The sequence below is a fragment of the Thunnus albacares genome, chromosome 21 (genome assembly GCF_914725855.1).
Source record: "Thunnus albacares chromosome 21, fThuAlb1.1, whole genome shotgun sequence".
Classification (NCBI taxonomy): Eukaryota; Metazoa; Chordata; class Actinopteri; order Scombriformes; family Scombridae; genus Thunnus; species Thunnus albacares.
In genome coordinates, this window is record NC_058126.1 from 27,534,646 (window position 1) to 27,560,333 (window position 25,688).

A 25,688-nucleotide genomic window follows, 5' to 3' on the forward strand; every position below is an offset into this window, starting at 1 on the left:
GAACTGGATTGGATCCTGATTGCACAGGAACTTACTTCTCCTTTTAAACCTACTGAGGCTCTGGCACAATCAACAAAAAAGGAGAAAAACAATATGGCAAACCCAATTCTATCACATTCAAAGATAGTTTTGCAAGAAGTACATAAATATGTAAGATCTCTCATAATTATCAAAAATATGCATCCATATGGCACAACCCCAAAATAAAAATAGGAAAACAAGCAATTTATTGGGCTCAGTGGTTAAGGAAAGGGATCAGTACACTAAATAACCTATTTGAAGAGGGCAGTTGTCTTTCGTATAATAGAATGAGCAAAAAATACAATCTGGAGGGACACACTCACCTTTGGAAATATTTACAGGTTAGACACTGTATTAAAGGGAAAGTTCACCTCCATCAAGAGAGAAAAACCCAATATAGCACTACTTACAACCACTTACTGTTTTTGTTATTGTTGTTTCCTTTTTTTATTGATATGTTCTAGAAAATTGAATAAAAAAACTTTAAATGATAAAAGCATGGATAATGGCAGTTACAGACGAGTCCAAGGCACATTGCAAATTTTGCAATACTGATATCAAGGACATTTACAAAGACTTGAAAGATCATGGCGCAACTAATAAACACAAGTCTCATTGCTTGCCTAGTGTCACGACTTTTGCTATGCCACTGCCGAGCCATGAACTGAGGATAGCAACATATGTTGCTTGCCACACTTAAATAAATGCTGTGAAGGACTTATTGGATATACTGCAAGACGAAACCGGAGCATTTAAAATCCATGTGTAGTAGTTACACAGCTGGGATTACTCTCATCTGTGTGTAACTCTAGATTTTCTAGCAGCAACAGATCTGACTGCAGAAAAAGTTTCCCTCTCCACTCTTCAGGATTTTTTTAAGTTTCCTTACAGTCTAACCACGGTGAAAGTCAGCCTCATACATGTAAATTTTTTGCATACCGCCCAGCACTATTCCCACTTGATGCAATCGAAGCCCAGTGGAGAAATGTGGCATTGGCAGATTTCTTTAAAGATGCCGTAGGAAATCAGTGCTTCCAGGACTCAGCACTTGGTGCAATCAGGTTGCTCACATTGCCCATATCTAATGCTCATGTGGAGAGAGCATTTTTACAAGTGATGCTACTCATCCAATATTTTGGATCAATATTTAGCAGTTGTGGGTGTGATTTGGTGGTTTCTGAACAGTTTTTGGGCAGGAAGCCGCCCACTTTGAGCTTCAAAACTGCTCTTCAGAAACCAGTGGGTGACATTATGGTGGCTATGTCCATATTTTTTTACAGTCTGTGCCTCAGACTGAACAGCCAGAGCACTGTGTAGGTCTGCTGCAATGTCCAGCCTGAAATCTACCCACAGCCTGTCCATACCATTCCCATCTACTGCCCATGCTTCAGGTAAAATCTCATAACTCCTGAGTACAAACTGATATTGCACGTGCATTTTATTTTGGTAGCGTACACCAGCAGGTGAAGCAAATGTGCTTTCATCAAAAATTGTGACAGTGTATTGTTCTAATAATGTGGTTTATTTATGTGTTTTAGAGGGAACATCAGAGAGTCATATGAATCATCATCGAGGGAACATCAGTGCTGATTGGTCCTGAAAATGTGGCTGGTGAATGCTGTACTGTAATCCTCCTCATCCTGACTAACACCTTTAGTCCAAGTATAATCTTCAAACTTTTCAAACTCCTCAAGGCTTTCAAAGACTCTTTATGAGACTCAAACCACTGAGGCCAAAACCAGCCTATAAGTACATTATCCTAATTCACATAATCAACTCATCAACTCATTTTCCTCTATTTTTCACTTTGGCTTTACTCGGCTTACTTGTTTGTCACTTTAAATTAGGTGGATGCAAAAAGATTTGTAAAAGCCTTGTGTACATGCATAAATCTAAAAGGAAAGAGTAATCTGGAAGTGAGAGGTTAGATGGAAGTTGGAAGTGAGAGGTATGATGAATTGTTTACACTTCAGATTAGGAGGATGCAAATGCACTTGTAAATTATTCATAAATGATTTAGTCATACATTTACACACCATTTATAACTGATGAGGATGATGAAGGTAGTTGTGGTTCGTATAGAGCTGACACATATGGAGTCCCCAGCCCCTGTTTACCTGCATGAGGAGCTGTACTGCTAGGTCACAATGCACTGGTTCACATTATCCCACTCCAACAGACCCACAAACACCTTCACTTGTGTTTTACGAAGCACCTGGCCAATACTGGAAACAGGAAAACTGGGGATTGAAAATCTCTGTGGTAGTGGGTCTGTGAATTTGCCCCGACTATAAATCATTTGTAAATGCTTATCCACATTAAAACAAATTATTTAAGAATTATTTGACAATGCTTTGTTCATAATGTAATTTCTTATAATTGCTTAGAACAGCTCACAAGTGATTCATAATATATCAACAAATCAATAATTAACCATCTACTAATGATTTGTTCACAAATAGTTAACTAATTATTTATAGATGACTTATGATGTTAACATAGCATTATTTAATCATTTACAAAGGTATATTAATGTTTTGTTCATGAGTAGTTCATCATTAAACGATATCTTATACGTGACTTAATACTGATGAGCATGATAAAGTGTTACCAAAAATGTTAATCTAAGTAACTGAAAACACATCAAGTTGTGAATCTGCTGCCATAAAGCCATCTGAACGTCAGAGTATTGATGTCATTTCATTGCTGGGACACTATTTATAAACTTTGTGGGTGGTGGGCAGGGCTACACGTGTAGCCCCTCCCCATGTGAACAACTTGTAGCCCCTCCCTGACTTCCAGCTTCCGCATGTTAACATTGTCACTGTGAGCACATTCACATAAGCATTGCAGGACAGCTGAGGGAAAGACATTTGTTTCATTAGTTACATCAGCCTAGTATGACATCCTCACAGAGCTGCCATTATGGCTGTATACTTCTGTCCTATACTAGACCTGGTGCTTTTAGCAAGTAAAAAATCAAATATGGAAACTGTCTCCTCTCACCTCCAGTCATCTTTGGAAAGATTAGATAGGATGTTCATTTCATCATCCTCCTGTAGAAGGCGATAGGCAGCGCTGACATGGTGGTTCTCCAGAACAGCTCGGTCATTGTACAACATGGCTGTGTCTGACCTGCAAATGCCACACAGCTACAATAATCATGAGGCTGAAATTTCCTACAGACATGTTTTAAGACATACTAACACTCAGAATAATAATTTGTGTCTATTACTAACTACTGGACACTGGACTTTCTTTACTTAAGTCCATTCTCAGTGTATGTGCACTAGAGGCTTCAAGTTGCCACATAACACTTGTGTAAGTCACAGATTAGACCATGAAAGGCTTCCAAATGAATTGTGACATCACATAAATGTGACGTCCTGCTGCCATAATACGAGCCATAAAGGGTGATTTACAGTAAGGTGAGTAAAGAAACTTTCCCCATTTAGCAGGTGAACATATCTTATAGTGTCAAAGTCTGCACATACAGTACATCCAAGTGAACAAACAAGAAGCAAAACATTTTTGAGTGGAGGGAGACTTTAAAAGCTTTTTTGTTGAAAACAGATTTAATAGAAAAAAATAATAATGCCTTCATGATCAGTGATGCAATAAAATTATGAAAAATATCAAACATCCTCCAGTTTCATAATTTTTGTAAATGGGATTTATTACAAAGATGATTACAAAGATGATTTGCAGCTCTTTAATATTTACCCTCCATATGTCTCTTTGTTTTCTAATCATGGAGGCTTATTCCAAGCTGTCCTCAGTGCCCTCAACAACTGCAGTCATTTCAGTGATACTTGGTCTGCTTTTATGCTGGTGGAAATTACCTAGTCTGAATATGGAAGTTATTGGTGGTCCCTGTATGTTCATAGTCATGGATGGCAGCTGCAAAAATGATGGCAAAGATCTCCAACTCAGTTAGCCAGTGCTGAAAGAGAGAGAGAATTAGACATTTTGGAGAAAAAAACACAAAAGCATGATCACGCCATGGATGAAGTCTATGCTGAAATCTCATTTATGTTGCCAACAATGCCTTAACTCTTACCCCTACTTCAACTCTTCTCTGTTCTTGTTTTCTGTCACAAACCCACAGTGTGAAAATCAAGGGCGTAGACTTGGGTATGGACAGTAGGGACATGTCCCTACCAATGTCAAGGTGTTGCTGAATTGTCCCTACCAATGTTTTTACTGATCTTAAACAATCTTGCCAACTCCGCAAATGAAATGTATGCAGAGTTGCCAAGTTTGTGTGTTTTCCACTTTTAAAAACAAAACAAGACAGGATATGGGGATATCTGACCTGATGATCTGGCAACTCTTAACAACTCTCACTTTACACACTGTTGACTAGCTGTAGCCCAGCAGTAGTAGTAGAGTCTGTGATGAATGAACAGTGGTGAATCTGAAGCAGTTATATGTATTTATATCGGTTTTCATAAAGCAGCACATTACCCTACAAGTTTTTATACATTTATTTTCTTTTAACATTTATTGTGACAATCTATCATATATCCATTTTAAATATTTATTTTAGTCTCAGTCAGCAAATACATATTCAATAAAATATACACTTTGCAGAGTCAGGCTCTTTATGTGTGTGTGTGTGTGTGTGTGTGTGTGCTGTGTGTGCATATGAACAAGAAAAGAGAGATAGAGACCATACACAATGGTTTTCAGCTGGATGTGAAGCAGCAGGGATGAGAGCCAGCACCTCCAAATCTGAGGCCATTGTGCACTGCTGGAAAAAGGTGGACTGCTCCCTCTGGTTTGGGGGTGAGTTGCTGCCTCGAGTGAAGGAGTTCGAGTATCTCAGGGTCTTATTCACAAGTGAGGGTAAGATGGAGCATGAGGTTGACAGGCAGATTGGTGCAGCATCAGCAGTAATGCAGGCGTTGTACAGGACCGTTGTGGTGAAGAAAGAGCTGAGCCAGAGGGCAAAGCTCTCAATTTACCAGCCGGTCTATGTTCCAACCCTACGGTCACAAGCTTTGGGTAGCGACTGAAAAAATTTGATTAAATGAGTTTCCTCCAGAGGGTGTCTAGGCTCAGCCTTAGAAATATGGTGAGGAGCTTGGACATCCGGGGGAGGCTCAAAGTAGAGCCACTGTTCCTTTGCATCAAAAGGAACCAGCTGAGGCAGTTTTTTAACCTGATTAGGATCCTCCTGGACACCAAATGGTAGGAGACCCCGGGGCAGATCCAGAACATGCTGGAAGGATTACATATCTCTTCTGTCCTGGGGCACCTTGGAAGCTGACGGGTGTTGCCTGGGAGAAGGATGTCTGGGTTTCCTTACTCAGTCTGATGCCACTGCGACCTAGTCCCAGATAAGCATGCGTGGTTTTAAAGAGGTAGCCTGGGTGACCAGTGCCACCCCTACAATCTGATTGGCCACCCCAGATGTCACCTCACTGGCTTCCACCTTGCTGTGGGGTGAGTGTTTGGCCAGCACATTTGTTTCTACCGAGACGCTGTGCCTGTATGATTGAGGCATGAGAGGGCCCCTGAGGGCTGTCTCAAAATGTGGGAATCCCCCTCAACTGTAACTGTAACAACCAGTATTAAGAAACTCCCCTTAATGGGGGGGCTTCTCATCAGTGTCTGTGAGCAGTGTCACATCCAGGGACGTGCTGGTAACATTATGCATTCTCCATCGGGGAATGAAAAGAGATAGAGAAAGAAAGAGGAGGGAGAAAGAAAGCAGGACAATGGTAAATGGAGCTGATAATGACGAATGATGATAAATGATGATTGATGATAGCAAGTGGTAAGCCAAAAAGTTAGGTGGCAAAGATACATGATGTCATGTAAGATGTAGCCTAGCTAACATTTTAGGAGTTGGCATTTTTAAATCGTATTGTTAAATTCAATAAAGATCTCAAAAACGCAAGAACTTGACTAATGTTATCGAGCAAGCTAAGAGAATTTAGCTTGCTAGCTATTTATTTTGAGATTATATGAGACTAATTAAAATCTAATGTAAACTAAATAAATAGTTTTAGCTTTGGTAAGGTTTGTGAAACCAGCCTGTGAAACTGATTAAAGTTAAGTAAATCAAATGAGATTCAATAAACAAAGATGATAGGATAATATAAATTAATTAGGCCATAAGGGATATTTAAAGATTAATTTCAGGAATTCATATGAACTCACTTTGAATATACTTTGTGAATATTACTGCTTAGTAATCATAGAGTAGCTATTTCTTATCTCTCCATGGGAACATTTCAGTCGCCAAATCACTGTACTACAGCTAACACTACCTAAGCAAACAGACATAGAACAACAACTGTTACCAGTTAAACTCACATGCAGGTGGATGCGTGCGCAAGTATGTGTGTGTGTGTGTGTAGGTGTGTGTGGATGACAATATGGCGGATGTGATTTGGGATGATGACGTCACATGAGAGTCAAGATGACGGACGTGACTATGGGAGGAAGTCACGCCACGCTAGGATTAAATGGCAGATGTGACCACAGTTTTTAGTTGGACTCTGTAATCACCCAAACGTGTGTGTTATAAAATATGTGTCTGGTAGTAAGATGGTGAGGGACAGAGTCCCACATGTCCATGTTATCTACCCACCAGAGGTGTGTAGCATATGTGCATAGGTGCTTGAGCAATGGAGAAAGTGGAGCAAATGCATCCCCATTATTCAATTAGGAGGCACAAAGATATGGTTTTGCTACGCCACTTTTTGTCTTTCTAAAAATTAAGTTATCGTACAGTCACTGCTATCTGGTGATTATGTTTAAGCAGCTTATAACATAATCATTTTACTATTTTCAGCAACTGACAAAAAGAAGTAATAAAAAATAACATTTTTAGACCACCCCTTGAGTTGGTTCAGTTGGACCTTTTGCTGATCGACTGGGGCAGACTGACAGCACAGTGAGAGACACACAGACAGACAGAGAGGAGCTTTACTTCACAGTGTTAAAGTGTCTGAATTAACAAACAGCCAAATGTTCAGCAGAGGAAAGTGACTTATTTAGACTTCTACAGACTACTTTGTTTTAGTCAAAGTTTTAGTCAAACTTTGGATGGAATTACTTTTAAATATGAGGACGCATCACTCCGTGCAATGATCTCTCCTTTCATCCAGCCACTCCATGCTGTGCTCAGATTTAACATTGTTTAATCAGGTTTAAATATCCAAATCATATTGTGATGTGTTGTATGACTATTTAATTTATATAAATTGTTTGCCTTGTTTGACCTTGAAGATTGAAATATGAAATATGAAATAGCCATTCTTCTAATAATTTCCTGTCTTGATCCACCCAATTATAAACTTGTCTTGATGCAAGACCAAGTTTGCTCCCCATTTCAAAACATAACCAGGTGCCCATGGTTGTGTGTGTGTGTGTGTGTGTGTGTGTGTGTGTGTGTGTGTGTGTGTGTGTGTGTGTGTGTGTGTGTATGTGTTTGTGCATGTGTGCAGGGTTAGTAGCAAGAAAGAGAGAAAGAAAGAAACACCAGCTGACGGCAGAGCCCTGCGACTGTGGGGAGGAGAGCAGCTGTTGCTTTGTCACACAGACAACGCGCGTACGGACAGCAGTCTGTAACGCTCGATCCAGCAGCGTCTGGTTTCTCAATGTGCAGTGAACAAACACAGAGGAGTCAACTCAGTCAGAGGGCAGCAGCGGGGCGTAGGAGTTATTGACGTCTCCGTGAAGAAATCCTTTTCTTCCGTCTGCAGGTGACGGGAGAGCAATGGGTTGCACAACAGTCTCTTTCGGATGTTTGTGCTCAGTTGAACATGGGGAGAAGTGTCAGCTCGTCCAGTTAGGGGAGGATCTTCGAATTCGGTGAGGGGAAAGTACACATGCATGGAGTTACCTCCTTTGGTAGACTGGCTCACAAAGAAAGTGATGTTTCCTGCAGCACGGTTACATGGAAAGGCAATGGGTGTTATGTGCAGCCGGTATTTAGGGCTGCGGTGGCGTCACTGTGGCTTCACCTGATGTTGGAGTGTCTCCAATGAGAGATAAGAGTTTGGGGTTCTCCTGGATTTCCCACCAAGATGTGAACTGCCAGGGCAGGCTGGGAGATGGAGTCTGTGAGAGCAGCATTATGGGGCTGCTCGTTTGTGTCAGAGGTTAAAGGACAAAGGCAGCCTTGAGGCTTCAGAGTTTACAAGTGGGCCTGTCTTTCACATGGTTGAGGCCCAACATTTAAATGGCTTGTTATAGATCCATGACCACAAATACTTGCACAGTTTTAGTTATAGGTCAGAGCATTGTTCATTATAATAAAGGAACCTGAGGATGGCAATACCGTGTTGCTTTGTCCAAAAATCACATTCACACTAACTCTGTAACAATGCATTTTACTTATCCAGTCATGCTAGTCTCATCAGATAAAAACCAGCCTGTAAATTGGTGTTATGTTGATGTACTATGGCAGGGATTGCCTAACACCTTGCAGTTTGTTCTGCAGAACAGAGTCCATGACTTAAACAACATTAAACTTGGCCAGAATCTGTTCTTTATTCTTCATCCAAAAACATCCAGGCTAATTGTCTTATTCTATTAGTATATGCTATAATGTATACTATTAGTCATTTTGAGTTAATTTACAGGAAGACAGAAATTTGACTAAGCCTTAACTTATGTAAATGAGCTCAGAAAATGGTCCTATTCATTTGTCATTGTTGATGTTAGCCTACTTGACTATAAAGGTTCTGCAAAATAGGAGACTGGCCATCAGTTCTTGCTATTTATGCTTATATGTGTATGCATTCTGTTTTAGCCTTTTATTGGCAGAATATTAATGCATATAAAATTCTGCCCGCTGTGTGTGCACATTAACTACACATTACGGTCACCAAAAATGATGACATCACTATGACATCATTAGTGTTATTTTCTCAAACTTGACAGAGCTCCTCATTATAGAGACATTATAAAACTGTTTTCACAGGCTGAGGACACGTACCATGAAAAGTAAACAAATGACCTTCATGAATAAAGCTTAAACATTAACCCATTAAACACCATGCCACCTCCCAAAATTAACTTTCAAGTATAAGGAGTAACTGAGAATGGAATTGGTGGAAGAATCAGTGCATCCACTGCAATATGTGAAAAATCATCCTTGACTTTGTACTGAGGGAAGGTTTCACCAACCACTGTTGATTGATGTAAGTAATGCACAGCTGGTACTGCGATTCCACACTGAGACACGTCATCCTCAGCCACAGCCAAGATGTCAAGGTGTTGAGGGTGCTGAAGCAACCTCACCTACAGGTGGCTGAGGTGTACTGTGTCATGGGTATTGTTTTTGCTTGTTGCATTACACCCCACCTCTCCCTGTCCCTGTCACCTGCAAAATATTCTGTTTTAAATCTAGTGAGCAGTGTGAGATTCTTATGATATTTAATATGGTATCTGGTGGTAATTTGTCTATAGGACTATTGATCTGTTATAGCAGGAAGGTTTGGACATGATTCGTAAAGCTTCTCTGAACAAAATACAGTTCAAATGCAACATTTAAAAAATGTGCTTATATCATGGGTGAGACTCTGTGTTGTCAGTGTAGTTGTCTTGATGACTAAAGTATTTCTTAATTTTGCTGTTTTCATACTGTCATGTTGTTCCACTGACATAGGGTACTGTCAACATATTATTTACTTTGTTGCAAGGCCATTATAAAAGGTTTTGCACATGCATGAAAAAATGTGTAACTGTAATGCTGTGGTTTTATTGGCTAAATTACAAATGCATTGCAAGCATCAGCTAAAATCATGATGCAACAGATGAACCAGCCCCTCACAAAAAAATTAAAAAACCTCTTAAATGATTATACAACTTGTAGGATTCATTAACAATATCATCATACTTTCAGTTCTGAAAAATGGCATTATATCAGATACAACTCTGTGCTGTCCTTAACCATAGACACACTATCAAAAACAGTTCTCCAGTTTGCACTTTGCATTGGTATTAGACACAAGTCTTACCACCATGCCAGTCTTGAAGAGCAGATAGTGAATGGTCTGTGTGACATCAGCAGCATGCATCAGGTTGTGGTAGGGGTTCTTGTGTTTGCTGTAGCCCACCTCCAATGACTCCACAAATGATATAAGAGCAGAAACAGGGACCTGCCAAAGATGCAACACAACAAAGAAGCATGATGACAAATACTTAACGAAAGTTAAATTGGTTACATCACCATAAAGGATAACTCCATATTATTATAAATTGATTAGTATTTTTGTAAAAAAAAAAAAAAAAAAGGAAAAAAAAAAGAAAGAAAGAAAGAAAGAAAGAAAGAAAGAAAGAAAGAAAGAAAATAAAGAAAATTCTGACCTTTTCTTAACCTATAAAGTGCGACCTAGAATTTTGTCTTTAGTCTCCACAGTAGTTCCACAAAATGAATGACTGTGTAGTTCGACCTCATGTTCTCTAAATTCATAGTGCAAAAGACCTCTTCAATCGCTTCTCTTCTTTGACTCCACTGAAGAGGAGCTTAATTACCATACTCAAGATTAATTTTTCACAATTAAAACTGTTACCTGTTGGAAATTGCCCCCCTCTGCATGAATGGGAGGATTAATTCAATTAAGAAACTTTTTCTTTCTAAGATTCTATTTATCTTCCTGTTCCTTGTTTTAAGCTTTACATTCCATAAGTTTACCATTATTTTATATGGGGATATAAAACTCACAGAATATCAAAGGTACATTTCTGAAAGGTGGTTTAATATGTCGGAATACCCCCTATCTATACTAACTGAGCACTTAATTAGGAAAACATGTGCAATCTAATGCAATCCCAATACAACAGCTCTGCCATAAATTCTACTTTTATGAGGATCATACATTTTCAGTCTTCGTTGACATTGTTGGAAAGGTGATAATTCTACTTAATGTTTATTATTGAGGCTGTAGTGGGTGGTGGTGGTGTACTGGTATGCATTACTATAAATTGAAAAGTGTTCCTAATACTTTGCCCACACCATTAACATACACGTGGGGGGCAAAATCTTATGGAACACTTTTCAATATAATGCAAAGACCAAACTAAGTAAATCTATCACAAAAACAAGTCATAGTTTCAGTGTGAGAAACTATTTACAAGTTCTCAACCAAATTAGAAACACTCTCAGATTAGCAGTTGTTTCAGTTTATACTCCAATTAGCAATAATCACATATTTTTGCCTTTCTACTGTGATAAAGCATATTTTGCATGGAAGGTTAGGGGACAATTCAAGATTTATATTGTATCTAGATGGAACATTTTACATAATACAACCATTTTAAGGAAACATATATTCTACCACAACAACTTTTTTTCACCCAATATTTACAGATTGAAATTATGGTCCCAATTTTAAAACTCTTTCTGTTTAACATCCTCTCTTTGATATTTTAAAAATGTCACCAAGTCCATTTCATATCAAAATTGGTACATATTTTAATGAATATTGAATATTCAGCTATTAATCGTTTAATAAAAGTCTCAGGTGAAGAACTGGTGGTTGATATTTCATTATTTGCAATTTTGTCAAAATGTTGCAGATCAAATAAGGAAATTAGCCCTTTCTGTTTTATCCCATGCTTCATAGTTACTGGTCAAAGATTTTTGACTGGTATTCTAAAATATACAAACATACTATCAGACCTGATCCAGTGCTTGCTTCACTCAGCTGCTCTGAACCTACATTAGGTTTATCAGTGACTGAATAAAGCTGCCTAAAGTTTGGAATAGTGGCAGCAAGAAGACAAATGCTCATGAACTTCGAGAGCTGATTATCTGAAATAGCTACAGCCAGTACCACTGACACTGTTCCGTGGCATAATAAAGTATGTATGTATGTATGTGTGTATGTATGTATGTATGTATGTATGTATCTATCTATCTATCTATCTATCTATCTATCTATCTATCTATCTATCTATCTATCTATCAAGCTATCTATCTATGTATTAGGGATGTGCAGAGATTCCAGTATTTGTATTTATATCTGTATTTGTTGAGGCAGCAAAATTACTTGTATTTGTATTTGTATTCAAATAAAGCGGAAAGAGGCTTTTATAATCCTGTTCTTGTTTTTATTACGCTTTTTATTTTAGAAAATTAAAGTGTTACAATAAGAGTTCATGAATAAACTGTCTTATGAAGGAGGTCCCGACATCGGGTCTCAAACTGGAGTCTCCCAGATCATAGATGACTGTGCTGACTACTGAGCTAAAACTTTACTCATTGCCTCACTGCAGACAGACCTCTACCTATTAATACACCCATAACACAGAGACAGCACACTGTGTAACGTCTGGGGAAGAACTTCAAAGGCCATTGTTGCTTTGCACTTTTCATTTATTGCGTATTTTTTACAACCTAACTTTGTGGAAAGGAGAAGGATGGGAACAATAGGTTATGGAGAATCCCTTGAGAGCACTTTTCATGTATCAGTAGCTCTGAGGAACACCCCCAACTCCGATAGTAATGTCCAAATAAGAAATGTGCATCATGTAGCAAGTGGATGTGACTCCCCTCATCGAGACCTGCTGATAGACATAACAGCAGAGCAGAGGACAGAGACTGAGACAGTGATGTAACCGACCTGTGCGCTCAGATTTGCCCCATTTTTTCCTCCCTGAAAGCAAATAATTTTTAAAATATTTGTATGAAACAAATATTCGTTAAAATCCACTATTTGTGCTTTGCCGAATAACGTGTTTGTACTCGGGCACACCCCTACTATCTATCTATCTCTCTGTCTCTCTGTCTGTCTGTCTGTCTGTCCACCTATCTATCTATACAGGATTGTATAGTAAATAATGTCCAACATATCTGACTTGATCCGATAAATTAAACATACATATGATGACATACCATCACATATCTGAAGTGACTAATAAAGGCAATGGAAGTGGCAGTGGGATTTGTCTCTGTTGACATACCTTGAAACGATTGATCAAGTCATATCTGGTAAGCAGCTCATAGAAGACAAATTTCAGTGCATGGTCTCCACTGGCATCATTCAGTGCAAACACATCAAAGGACCACATGTCCACGTGCTACAACAGATACATACAAACAACTTTTATTAGCACATGAATATTAACATACCTGTTCATCTGTTCATTGCTGTGGTTATTCTTTAAAATATCATATATAAAAGAACAATGCAAACAGTTAGATTGTTCCCAGTTCTTCTTTAATTCTACATGAACATGACAAGGTTTCTGTTGAAATCTTGTCATGTCCAGGTAGAATTAACTGGAAACAAGTTTGAAACAGGGTTTTATAATTACAACAGACATAACTGATTTCTAGTTGATAGAAACAGTTGATGTCTCGGTAGCACTTGACACTCTACAGTAATAGTATTATTATTAATATTAATAGTATTATATTTATTAATAGTAATAATGAACAAGGTAATATTTTGATAATAAAGAGGTACAATAATTAATTAACAAGTAATAGCTTTGCATTAACAATGGGTATAATCAGGTAATATTAGACTTAAGTTTTTGTAACAGGGCAATAAGGGGCCAAAAACAAAGGGGTAACTATGCAAAAAAAAAAAAACACATCTAAATAATACTAATAACTACATGTTACCACTTAATTTCATCGTGATATTTAATTAAACCAAGAGGTATAGTGATTACCTGGAAACACACACATCAGTCACACATCAGTGCTGCAAAATGCATACCCATCTATTTATGCCAGATATAAAATGGTGTATTTTCTGAAGCATGAAAATACTATAATAAAAAACATGTTCATAAAAAGCTTTGCTTTGAAGATTGATGAGTAAAATATGTACATAGGCAGCATATAATTCTTGAACTTTTCATCAACAGTACCACATGTTGTGTTTAGTTAAAAGTTACCGCCAGGAACTGTCATTTAATTTGTAAGGTATTATGCTGATAGTAGCCCATAATATTTTGAAAATATAATCCATATTACCTAATTATCATAAGATTATTACCCCATTAATGTCAAAATATTACCATTTTAAATAAAAATATAATATAACCTTAATATTAGTAGGTTACCCTATTGTTACCAAAATTTTACTCTGCCATTACTAAATTGTTCTACCTCATTGTTATCTTTAGATTTGTTTCTGACAATTAGCCTGTTGTTTTTGGCCCCTTGTTACCCTATTACAAAAATTTAAATCTAATATGACCTAGTTATACCCATTGTTAATACCAAGCTGTTACTTGTTAATTACCATTATATTACATTATTATTACCTCTTTATTATCAAAATATTACCCCACTATCACCTTGTTATTATTACCAAGCTGGAATGTAAAGTGCAACCAACATTTCTGCACTGATTTGATTGACCTCTATTAAACTGTAAATGTTTAATGATGCTCAGGTTTCTCCTGCTGTGGCAGGCCATTGTGGTTCCTTTAACCAAGTTACAACATGTCTTAATGACATTCCCTTTCCCCCTCCCTCTCAAACCCCACTCTTCTCCATCACCCCAGCACTCTTTCATAGCACATTCTACTATCTGCCCTCCAACTGTTCTCATAGCTAACCCCACTGCATACAGCAGTGCACCTTAAACTCCGCTATTTCCTATACTATTCTCGCGTCTTTCATCCTCCCATAGGTAGTAATAATTTCAAGTAATTTATATTTGATATTATATCTCACTCTGCCCATACTGCCTTCCATCTGTGACACCCAGAGTGGCTCCTAACCACGAGGGACCTCACACTGCTCCAAATTAACTAGGACACATAAGTGGCTTGGTCTGGTTAGTAAAATGGCAGGAGAAGTTATTGTGATTTAGGTTCCCTGGGGTCAGGGGTTCAATATATTCTGGTGTTTTAATGATATTCCTATACAAATCTTTTACATGCTTTTCATTTCACACACACAAACAGACACACACACATTAATACCTTGAGCACAGTGATGACATGTGGTGGATAACTGAGGCCAGCCATGTTGGAGGTTCGTCTATACATCCTGCCACAGAGATAAAACACACACATATACACATACCAAGACACAATGTCAAAACAAGCCAACACAAATTGAACACAAATTAGGACTTCTCTTGGTTCTTCTTTTTATCAATTCTATCAAAAAGGTTAAAAGGGTCTATAACTGGGATAATTACTAGAGGACAGAAAGAGACACCTAGGCACTAGAAACATGCAATGTTGTGAAATAGAAAAAATGTTTATTCTGAACTCATGATGTACTTTAGATTAATTTGATGTCCAGCGGGTGATGTATTGAAGTTGATAGTTTCATTCAGTGTCACTTCAATGACTGTAGAAGGTGGGACAGATCAGAGTTTGTGTATGAGTTAACTCTCTCAACAAGATCCTTGAAGTAAGTTCACGCCAGTATTTCCTCTAATCCATTTCACTATTAATGGTAGGTCATACAGTTGGCAGTAAGTCTTGCTATCACCATAACTTAAAGGGAAACTTCTGTATTTTCAACCTGGACCCTATTTTCCCATCTTTTTGTGTCTAAGTGACTAATGGGAACAACAATTTTTTGAAATTGGTCTAGCATTGAGTGAGAATGCTTCAGCTGGCACTTGGTACAAACTTGGTACATACTATATTTAGATTACTCCTAAAAAAACTTGTGAGTTTGTTTTTGAGTATCACTTACCATTTGTCTGTAATTTGTTGCCAAACTTTTGAAGGCGTGGCCAGATGCACTTAACAGGCCCTAACTCTTCAGAACTAAATTGGATTGCAACCACATTTTGGAATGTCACAAGTGTTTATCATTTCATACAGTTCTACTTCTTGTAGTAGAACTACTTCTACAGTTCTACAGAAAACGCAAATATTATAGTTGAAAATATTAAACTAATTTTTCATATCTCATTAGGATAAACAGTATTTTGATAGTGATTGAGTAGATAAATATAAAAAGCATATCAACTTATATAACTAATGAATAATAATTCATCATTAAATCACTAGTAAGAGCTTAAAAACACTCTCTATATTACCACCAGACCCAGACCATGGCTTCCACACATCAAGTCCATATTTTGAAGTCCCGGGGGACTGACAGATCAAGTAAACTGAACAACACTTGACCCAGCTAAGCCAAACTAAAGTAATTCAAACAAACCAAACCTCTCCACAAAGATGCCAGCCTGCACTGCATGGACGATGCTGCGGAAGCGTGGTTTATCTTCATTACGACGCAGCATCAGGCCCCTCTGCCGGGTGAAGGTGGAAGCCAGCCAATCACGAACCTCTGACGGCACCGAGTCTGACTGGATGTCACTCAGCTCATCCTCTGGGTCCACCAGCCGCCTGCAGGGAGAGACATATGTACAAAAAGCAAAGACTCATAGAATGTACATTTTCTGCAGGCTGCTGTGCCTTGAATGAACATTCAAATGATCATCTGATGTGTTGTTGTACTGTTTATGTATCACACTTTCTCTCCACAGCAGTTTGATGTTCAATATCCTGTAACTACCCCTGAGGCCCTAGTTTAATCATAAGAAACTATTAATATACTATAGGTGGACATGGTTGCAATTAGTTGTTTCCAATTCAAAAATACAAATTGATCCTTTAACTATTTCTCTTGGTGTTCTGTCTGTGTATGTTCTGCCACAGTAGCACATCATGAGGAAAATAACTACAGGTGTTCTGGTCAGTCTGATGTCTTCCATCGACTGCAGGACTAATGGAAACATATGTAGTCAAGAACTTAAAGGGGACCTATTATGCTTTTCCTAATGTTCTGTCATATTAATAATGTTAAAATGTTGAACGTTCATGTGGCCAACGTTTCAAATAATGAGGGAAAATGTATGAACAAGAAATTGTGTAATGTGAGCAAAAAGCACAACAGTTTTTTCTACTTTTAAATTGAGCTGACATCAGCTCATGGTGGATTTCTTTTTTTTCACTGATTGACAAAATCTAATTACTATAGTTTGTTATAGAGCTGGAAATGAGCATAATCAGTCCCCTCTAAAAGTTTTGTGAAACCAGTGAACTGTAAAGTCTATTAATAGTGAAAGTAATCTTAATCTGTAAAACAAAAGAAGTTTTGGTCTCATAAAGCATTTTACATAAGCCTTGAAAAATCAAAATCAGATAAACAAAATAAATAAAACCAATTCAGAACTTAGCTGAGCTGAAAGCTCCTTGCCTGGTTTCCTCAATGTACAGGGATTCAAGGACTGTGGCAGCATACTCCAGGTTTTTCTTTAGGTCAACCACAGATGCCTCCCCCCTCTCCAGCTGCTTTACCAGACATCGCAACCTGCAACACACAATCACCACAACAGCATAAGCATGACCACTTCATTCACACAAGGCCACAGGCTTGAATTGTGATGTGGAATCAGAAGTCCAGGTAAGAAGGAAATGCATAAATTATAACAGAGCATGCAGCTTGTTTTTTGTTTTTTTAAATGATAGTAACAGACCTGGACATAATAGGGGACTGTAGTGACAATGTGACAGAAGTACATTCTTTGTGAGCTACCATAAAAGGGGCTGTAGCTGTAAACTTTAAATTAAATCATTTTACTCCTCTTCCCACAACTTGATAGTGTCTAGTAACGCACTGCTTATGGTGCAGTCACACCAAAGTTTGCCAGGCAAAATTTACCTGCAAGTTGCAGCCAAAGCACAGGGGACAGGTAATAGCATAGGTAGGATTGTAAATATGAACTGCGGAAGCTAGCATAGCTAGCCAACACATTCTCACTCCCAACTCATCACATACAGACGCTTGGTCAGGACCCCTTGGCATCACTTTTTAACAAATTGGGAACCCCATCAGCATCATTTTTCAACATGCAGGGCTGTCCATTTACTCTAATATTAACCCTCCCTGGCGCTATATGATGCTGTGAGCATCAGTTCGGTGGGTCGGCCGGACGACCCACCACCTGGAAGTATTTTCCTCACTGTCAATGTTCATGTTAAGCTTTTCTTTTAATGATATATTTAATATTTCTCAACACAAAAACACTAAGGTGTCCTTGATAACTCAATAATGTGATAAGTTAATGTTAAGGCCATCAGTTTTAATTATTTCTCCTTCGAATCTGATAAAGTATTTTTGTCAGGTTTTGATAATAACAATGATAACTTTCTTTGTATAGCACCTTTTATACAAAAAAATGCAGCTCAAAGTGCTATACAGCAAAAGAAATTCCATGCACCAAGTGCTTCACACCAAGAAAGACATAAAAGGCATAAAATAAACATAAAAACATATAAATGTACATAAGAGGGAAATTAAAATGTTTTGATATAAGATAAAATAAAGAGAACCTAGAATACATAACAAAAGAAAAAAAAAATTAAGATGAAATAAAATAAAATAAAAAACAAAGCTAAAATAGAATACATAGAATGTAAAAAATCAAGTAAAATTCAGTAGTGCAGTAGTGCATAAGTACAAAGCAGACTGAGACAAAAGCTAGCTAAAGGCTATGGCGAAGAAATAAGTTTTTAGCTTTCTTTTAAAAAATATTTTGTGAGCTGGCTTCCCTGATATCTATCGGTGATGTGTTCCGTAGTTTTGGGGCATAATTGACAAAGGCTGCGTCCCCGATATTCTTCTGGCTGTTGCTGGAAATCTCCAATAAACCAGCAGCAGATGATCACAGTGTTCTTGAAGGCAGATATATAACAAGGGAGTTAGCAATGTAGTTAGATCCTAGCCCATTAAGGGCTCTGTATGTAAGGAGGACCCTAAAGTCAATTGCAAATGTCACAGGAAGCCAGTGTAGGGCAGCTAAAACTGTGCTCTCTTCTCTTGGTTCTGGTTAATAGCCGAGCTGCAGAGTTTTGAATGAGCTGAAGTCTCTCAGTGTTTTTTTTTCAGGAGGCCAGTAAAAAGTGCATTACAGTAATCAATTCGGCTTGAAATGAAGTCATGAATCAGTTGTTCGGCATGTTTTTGATTTATAAATGGTCATACTTAAGCTATGTTTCTGAGGTGGAAAAATGAATGTTTTTGTTACCTTGTTAATTTGGACCTGGAGTTTAGATCTGAATCTAAAATAGGATTCGTAACCTACAATTTAATCTATCGAGTTAATTTTACCATATTTCTCTTTTTGTTTTGGGGCCGACTAGATAGACTTCAGTTTTGTCCTCATTTAACTTTAAGAAAGGATCGCTCATCCATTTATATATAGCCAGAAGGCAGGTAGTAATGGAGTTTATAGCTGCAGCATCATTTAGTTCAGCAGAGATGTACAGTTGTGCCTAACTATGGAAATATACATTGTGCTCTCTGATCATGTCACCAAGTGGCAGCATGTAAAGTGAGAATAATAATAGACCAAGTCAGCTCCCTTGTGGGACCCCAAAGCAGTTGTCATGTTCCTCAGACACATGATCCCCAAGACTAACATAAAACTTTCTCCCTTTGATGTATGTTTTCAACCAGTTTAACACTCAGTCAGAAATACCAACCCACTTTCCCAGATGATTGATTAGGATATCATGGTTAATCGTATCAAATGCTGCACTTAGGTCTAAGAGCATAAGAACTGAGACCTTATTTTCATTAGAGTTTAGTCTGAGGTTTCTGATTATTTTAGTAAGAGCAGTTTCAGTGCTATGGCTATGTTGATAACAGTAGGCTAGGGAAGAGCATTGTGTTGTGGGTGAGCTTGGCGCGTTCAACTACTGTTTTGAGTTGTCTGCCATTGGTGCACTTCATTCCATTTCAAATCCAAATGCCACTATCTCTGTTAAGAAAGGGCGTTGTATAGCCTGTGATTGTAAAATGTGAAGATGCTCATTTAATTTTATAATTTTAAGAATATGTGGCTGAGGATATTTAATATTAAATCATCTTTCTTAAAACACAGTCTTCCTTAATATTTAGCCATGTCATCCAATAAAGCTGTGTGTGTGTGCACGCATGCGTGTGTGCGCGTGTGTTTGTGCATCAAACCTTGTACCATGGCCATATAAACTAAATGAAGACGGTTTATCAAACTGGACTTTATATTTCACATATATTTCATCAAACTGGACATTAGATTTTGCATTGCATTCAACCTCCACCGTTACATAATTTAATTATTTATGCAAATGTAACATTTAATTTTTGCTTGTCACCTTCATACACTTCATTTCTTTGTCCATAGCACAATCCATATTTCCTTTTCTACAGTGTATATTTAATTTCAATTCATCTCCCATTTCAAAAGTATTACTATTCTATTACCCTACTTTTATCTATTTTATTCTTCTGTGTTGTGTTTTTTGGGGAGCAAACACCAAGACACATTCTTTGTATTTTTGCATTGGCTAATAAAACAGATTCTGATTGTGATTGAATGGGCTGTGTCATGTTGACATAAAATTTCAAAACCACAGATCATAAAGACACAAAAAATCTCCAGGGTTGTGTAAATAGTAGCCTAAGCGTGTGAACAACATAAGCTTCATTTTATATACTGGGCTTTCAAAGTGCTCTAGGACTGGGATGGCTGTGTCCATGAAATGAGAAAATTATTTTCATATTATTTGTCGTAGAGCTACACTAAACACATGTCATAACTCCTCTGTGACTCCTGCCTGTGACAGCAGCCTGTTGTGTGTGAGTATGCTTTTGTAATTTTCAGCCTTTGGTTTGAGTGAGATGTGTTTGGTGTGTTTTCGTTTGGTCTGTCTGTTTGCTCATTCCCTTCCTCCTTTGCCCCCTCTCACTGTACATCTGCCTGTTATCTGCAATCAGCACACCTGTCTGCCATCAAGCCTCTCCTCCTCATTACAAGAACCATGCACCAACAGCGAGTCACAGCTGGATCTTTGTGCCATACACGGTTTGTCTATGTACCACGCTTCCAGCTCTTAGTAGTGTTTGAAAACATAAATTATACAACAGGTACTTCCGACCAAGCAATCTGATTGGTCAACTAGACATTTCGAACATGCTCAAATCAGCATTACAGTACACCTAGTCATGCTCAGATGAAAAATGCCTCATCAGAAATAATACTACTCCGCAATTCATTAGAAATATAGACCGTCACGATGTCACGCTAGCAACAACAGTCACTTCTGGTTAGACAACTTGTAGTTGATTTGAAATGTGTAGATATGTGAACTTGGCAGACTTTTGTTGACATTTTCAGCCATAACTGTAACGTTTGAATATATATAGTTAAACACGGCGGTCCAACCTATCTGATGTTTCTGCTGTGCTTATTTTAAGTACTGTGTTGCTTTGCTAGAGTCGTTGTTTTGTTTTGTTTTGTGGGGATCAGCAGTAAAACCCAGAGTGGACTTTTGAGTTGTCTTTCTTTTATGTTTGTGAAACTGGATTGAACTGAACTTGTTTGGGGTTGTGGGGAAAACAAAACAGATCCTTTACCAAATGGATTGAACTCTGAGACTGTGGGATGAGTTACACACGCTCACACTCGCACACACTGAAAAACCTGAACCTTTCTCCACTCTTTATCATTACCCGGCACGCCCATACACAACAAGACTTATTCCCTTCAGTTGAGAGTATATCTTAGCTTCCAATCTGGCATCCTCCATCAGCTCCAAATGTCTGTGAAGTTTGCGGACATAGTAGCTACATCTGTCCATGGAAAAATTATTTTGTTCAGCGGATATCTTGGTTACAACAAGACTGAGTTAGCAAAGCAGTTTTCTGTTGGGGTGGCTGTGGCTCAGGAGGTAGAGCGGGTTGTCCACTAATCAGAAGATTGGCGGTTCGATTCCCAGCTCCTCAAGTCCACATGCCGATGTGTCCTTGGGCAAGACACTTCACCCCATTTTTACCATTTTATGTGTGGTATTTATTGAGTTTGGGAAATCCCACGAGCTCTAGAAAGCATTAGTTCAAGTTGGCTGGCTGATTCCATAGGGACTAGAAATCTACTTGCTGGAGTAGTAAACCAGGTTTCATTGCATAGGAGTCTACAGGTGTAAGTGATTGTTTTCCAGGTATTAGTCATACCCATCATGCACTAGCAAAAAGTTTTTTATTTTCAGAGCGAAGTGCCTCACAATATAAAGATTTATGAAGATACATTTTGTACATATCTTTTTTGTTGTCGGTAACTGTTGTATAATCTCAATATTATACTTGAGAGTGTGCTTTACCGTCATTGTTGGCATGACAGTGATATGGTCAGGAATGTGGTGCTTGCGCCGAGTAGTAGTGATGTGTACAGAACTCGGCTTTACAGCAGTAGTAATATTAGTAATATTGCTTGTTTTTAATTATTTATTCACCTGAAAATGGCACCTACAGAAAAGTGTGCACTGCTTTCTTAACCCTAATCCTACCGACTGGTGGGGATGGGAATTGATAAGATTTTATTGACACCAATGCCATTATTGATTCTGCTTATCAGTCCAATTCTTTATCGATTCCCTTATCGATTTCTGATCAATTTTTTGTGTGGAAAAAAGTAGGCCTACACAGGTTTTCAGTGTCAACGTTACTATTTATCTCCACTGTTAAATATATGAAACATAACTTGAAGATAAATGGTCGGCAGCCAAAGGTTAACTGCATAAATTAATGAATTAATTAATATGAAAGCATCTGTATGAGTATGACTAACTGTATGAGAATAACAAAATGAGGGGGAGGCGGAGTGCTGAGCTGTGTTGTTATTTTGACAAAGATGTTGGTTATGTGAGCCCAAGCTTAAGACCTCCTATTATAAGAATCCTTAGGTGTAGTCATTTAAATGAATTTACAGTTACCACAGATAGTCCAGTAAGAACTGAAGAACAAGAAGAAGATATCCTCAACTGGTGTTTTATTCACTAGCACATACCTATAATGCAAGCCACTCTGTATAAGATTGTGAATTGACGTGGTTTCTGCAACATAATAAAGTAGGAATAGCATTCATTAATCATCATACTCACTGTGCAATTTACCACAACTACCACTATTCCATGTACATGAAATTACTATATAACTACACTGAACAGAAAATATAAATTCAACTGATATATCGACAACAGCAACATATCAGGCAAACAGAGCTTACTCAGTTATGAAAGCAAAGTTACTGCTGTAGCTGAAGTGATCCACACATACATTAAATGAGAATTATATACAGAAAACATTAACTTACCAAAGTCATAGATTTAAAAAGGCAGGAAATAACAACAGTAATATTCTTAAACCTCTCAACTAAATTATTTGTTAAGACTTACAGTCTGGACACACAGAATCTCTCAGTCCGCAATAGTCTCTAAACAAAGGAATCCAGGATGGAATCACCAGAAAGGAGATAAATCTTACAAACGAGGCAACTCCCTTTTTGTGGTTGAACTGTCAGCAACACACTGACTGCTACAGAGCACAAAGCTAGAAACTACATACAACCGGTATTGGTGTCCTTCCCTGATTGGCTCAGGCTTTAATTGGTATTTAACACTACATGGTAGCGCAGGAAAGAACCCACTGAGACAGGCTATTTTATTTGTCCACAAGGAGGCGCTGAGGGAATATTTAAAGGCCCTACTGCTGACCTTTTGAACAGTTATTAATGTCATGTCTCTGCACTTCCTTTGCAGTTAAGCTCCGCTTTTTTGATCCGTCAACATCACATGCCTGGGCATCGATAAGAGGAATTCTCAGCTGGGAGGCATACGATTCTGATGGATCGGACAATTTGGAACCGGTTCTCAACTGGAACCGCTTGTCGATTCCCATCCCTACTGATTGGGGTACCCACAGAGCCCAGAGGTACACTTTTGGTCATATCTCACAAGTGTTTTATTCTATTATTCCCATTTTTAATGACTTTGTCAATCAGTTGGTTCATAATGACTTCATATCATAACTTCATAATCTTTTAATTAGTGCTTCTTAAAAATACCAATATATCAGGATCCTGAGGGACCCCAGTCAAAAGCACCTAATTCTGCCTATGCAGTTTTAATAGATTGAACTATTTATTGAGTTATGTTTGCCATGGATCCTACCTTTAAGTATCACACACTATCAGGGGGGTAGGGGCACTCTGTCATTTTGACGGAGACAGACGCAGATGCAGCAGACACAGATTTTCCCTTTGCACTCTGTCGACAACCCTAAATTTTGGTTTTTGTTTTTATGCAAATTATCTGTAACTTTCCTAAAATAATAATCAGGTTTTTTTTAGATGACTTAATTACATAACTAATAATGTTTTGAGAAGAAATACATTTTTAAATAAATTTTGCTATGTTGTTTCTTACTTTAGTTTATTCTTGGGGTCCCCAGGGTTCCCAGTCAGTAGTCCGTGTATGTTAAATATGCTGGTAGGATGAGGGTTAATACTGATAAATGCTGATCAAATGTCAATTATAGAGTACTCGTCTGGACATTGTAGTATATTTTTACTGAGCATGAATGTGCATCTTACTATACTGTACTGTCCTCTGATGATCTGGACTATGGCTGTGATACTTTTACACACAGAATCAACTCTGTGAGGGAAAGATTCTATGTGAGGATACAGATAAAATCTTTAAAAAAAAAAAACAATTGATTGTGGTTTAAAAATTGTGGAAACCAGTGAAATCTAGAGATGATGCACTAACAAAGGCAATTAAAACTTGAAGAGATACTTACGTGCTGATTTAAAAAGGTTTAAGGAAGAAAGTTATCCAAGAGCTGAGAGAAGCTAAATCTTGTTTTTATCTCAATATATTGAGTAAGGCAAAAGGCAACAATAAATCATCTTGCATCTTGCTTGTTTTTTTCTTGAGTCTGTATATGAGCTTGGGAAAAAAAAATATGAAAAGGAAACTGGATATTGTTCATGTAGATGCTACAGGCCAGGTCCTCAAGCTGGTAGAAACTAATGAGTTACAAATACACAAAATCATAAGCTCCTTAAAAGGCTCCAAAAATAGAGATGCTTTCCAATTTGACACCATGTTTCACACAAAGATATTTTAACTCCCACCATTGCTCATTTAATTAACTTGTCTTTTAAATACATGTCCTTTCCTGATTACTGAAAATGTGCCATTGTCACACCTATTTTTAAATCTAGAGACCGTCTTAAGTCAGTAACTACAGACTGTATACTGCCAGTACTCTCATAGGTTGCATAGAGAGTTGTCATTGAACAACTGACAACACTTCTTATTACAAGCAATTTTGGTCTACATTGTATGCAATTTGACTTTAGAGGAAATCATTCCACTGAAATTGCTACCTTGCACTTAATAGAGCAAATTAAATAAGACTTGATAAAGGAGGGGTAGATGGTGCTGTATTTATAGATTTGCGTAAAGCATTCAACACGGTTTATCATGACGTATTAATATTGAAACTCCTACATTTAACTTCTCATCTAGAGCACTGGCATGGATGTCTTCATATTTATCTAAAATGATACAATATGTTAAAGTTTGTGACGCACTGTCCAGTAACAAAGTGCACAATGGGTTTCCCACAAGGGTCAGTGTTAGGTCCCCTATTACTTAGCCTATACATTAATGATCTCCCTCAAGTGTCATGATATAGAACTGCAAATGTATGCAGATGACACTGTTGTGTACACACATGCAAAAGCAGCTGAGTTAGCTGCTGCTAAGCTAACAGTTGCTTTGGAAAACATCACACATTGTCTTCATCAATCATGTCTGAGTCTAAATGTAAACAAGATAAAAGGTATGTTTTGTTTAGTTGAAAGGATTGACATAGTCAC

The 25,688-nt window shown here is 37.8% G+C and overlaps 1 protein-coding gene across 1 annotated transcript in view; it reads right to left on the reverse strand.

Annotated features, from left to right (window-relative positions):
• pde1ca (phosphodiesterase 1C, calmodulin-dependent a) overlaps nt 1–25,688 on the reverse strand; it is a 95,566-nt gene that overhangs the window by 61,633 nt on the left and 8,245 nt on the right. Inside the window, exons 4-10 of the mRNA XM_044340370.1 lie at nt 17,177–17,290; nt 16,141–16,323; nt 14,932–14,998; nt 12,949–13,065; nt 10,002–10,142; nt 3,864–3,964; nt 3,028–3,156 (exon numbers count right to left, since the gene is read on the reverse strand). Coding sequence (XP_044196305.1) covers nt 3,028–3,156; nt 3,864–3,964; nt 10,002–10,142; nt 12,949–13,065; nt 14,932–14,998; nt 16,141–16,323; nt 17,177–17,290 — 852 coding nt within the window. The remainder of the gene's footprint in view (nt 1–3,027; nt 3,157–3,863; nt 3,965–10,001; nt 10,143–12,948; nt 13,066–14,931; nt 14,999–16,140; nt 16,324–17,176; nt 17,291–25,688) is intronic.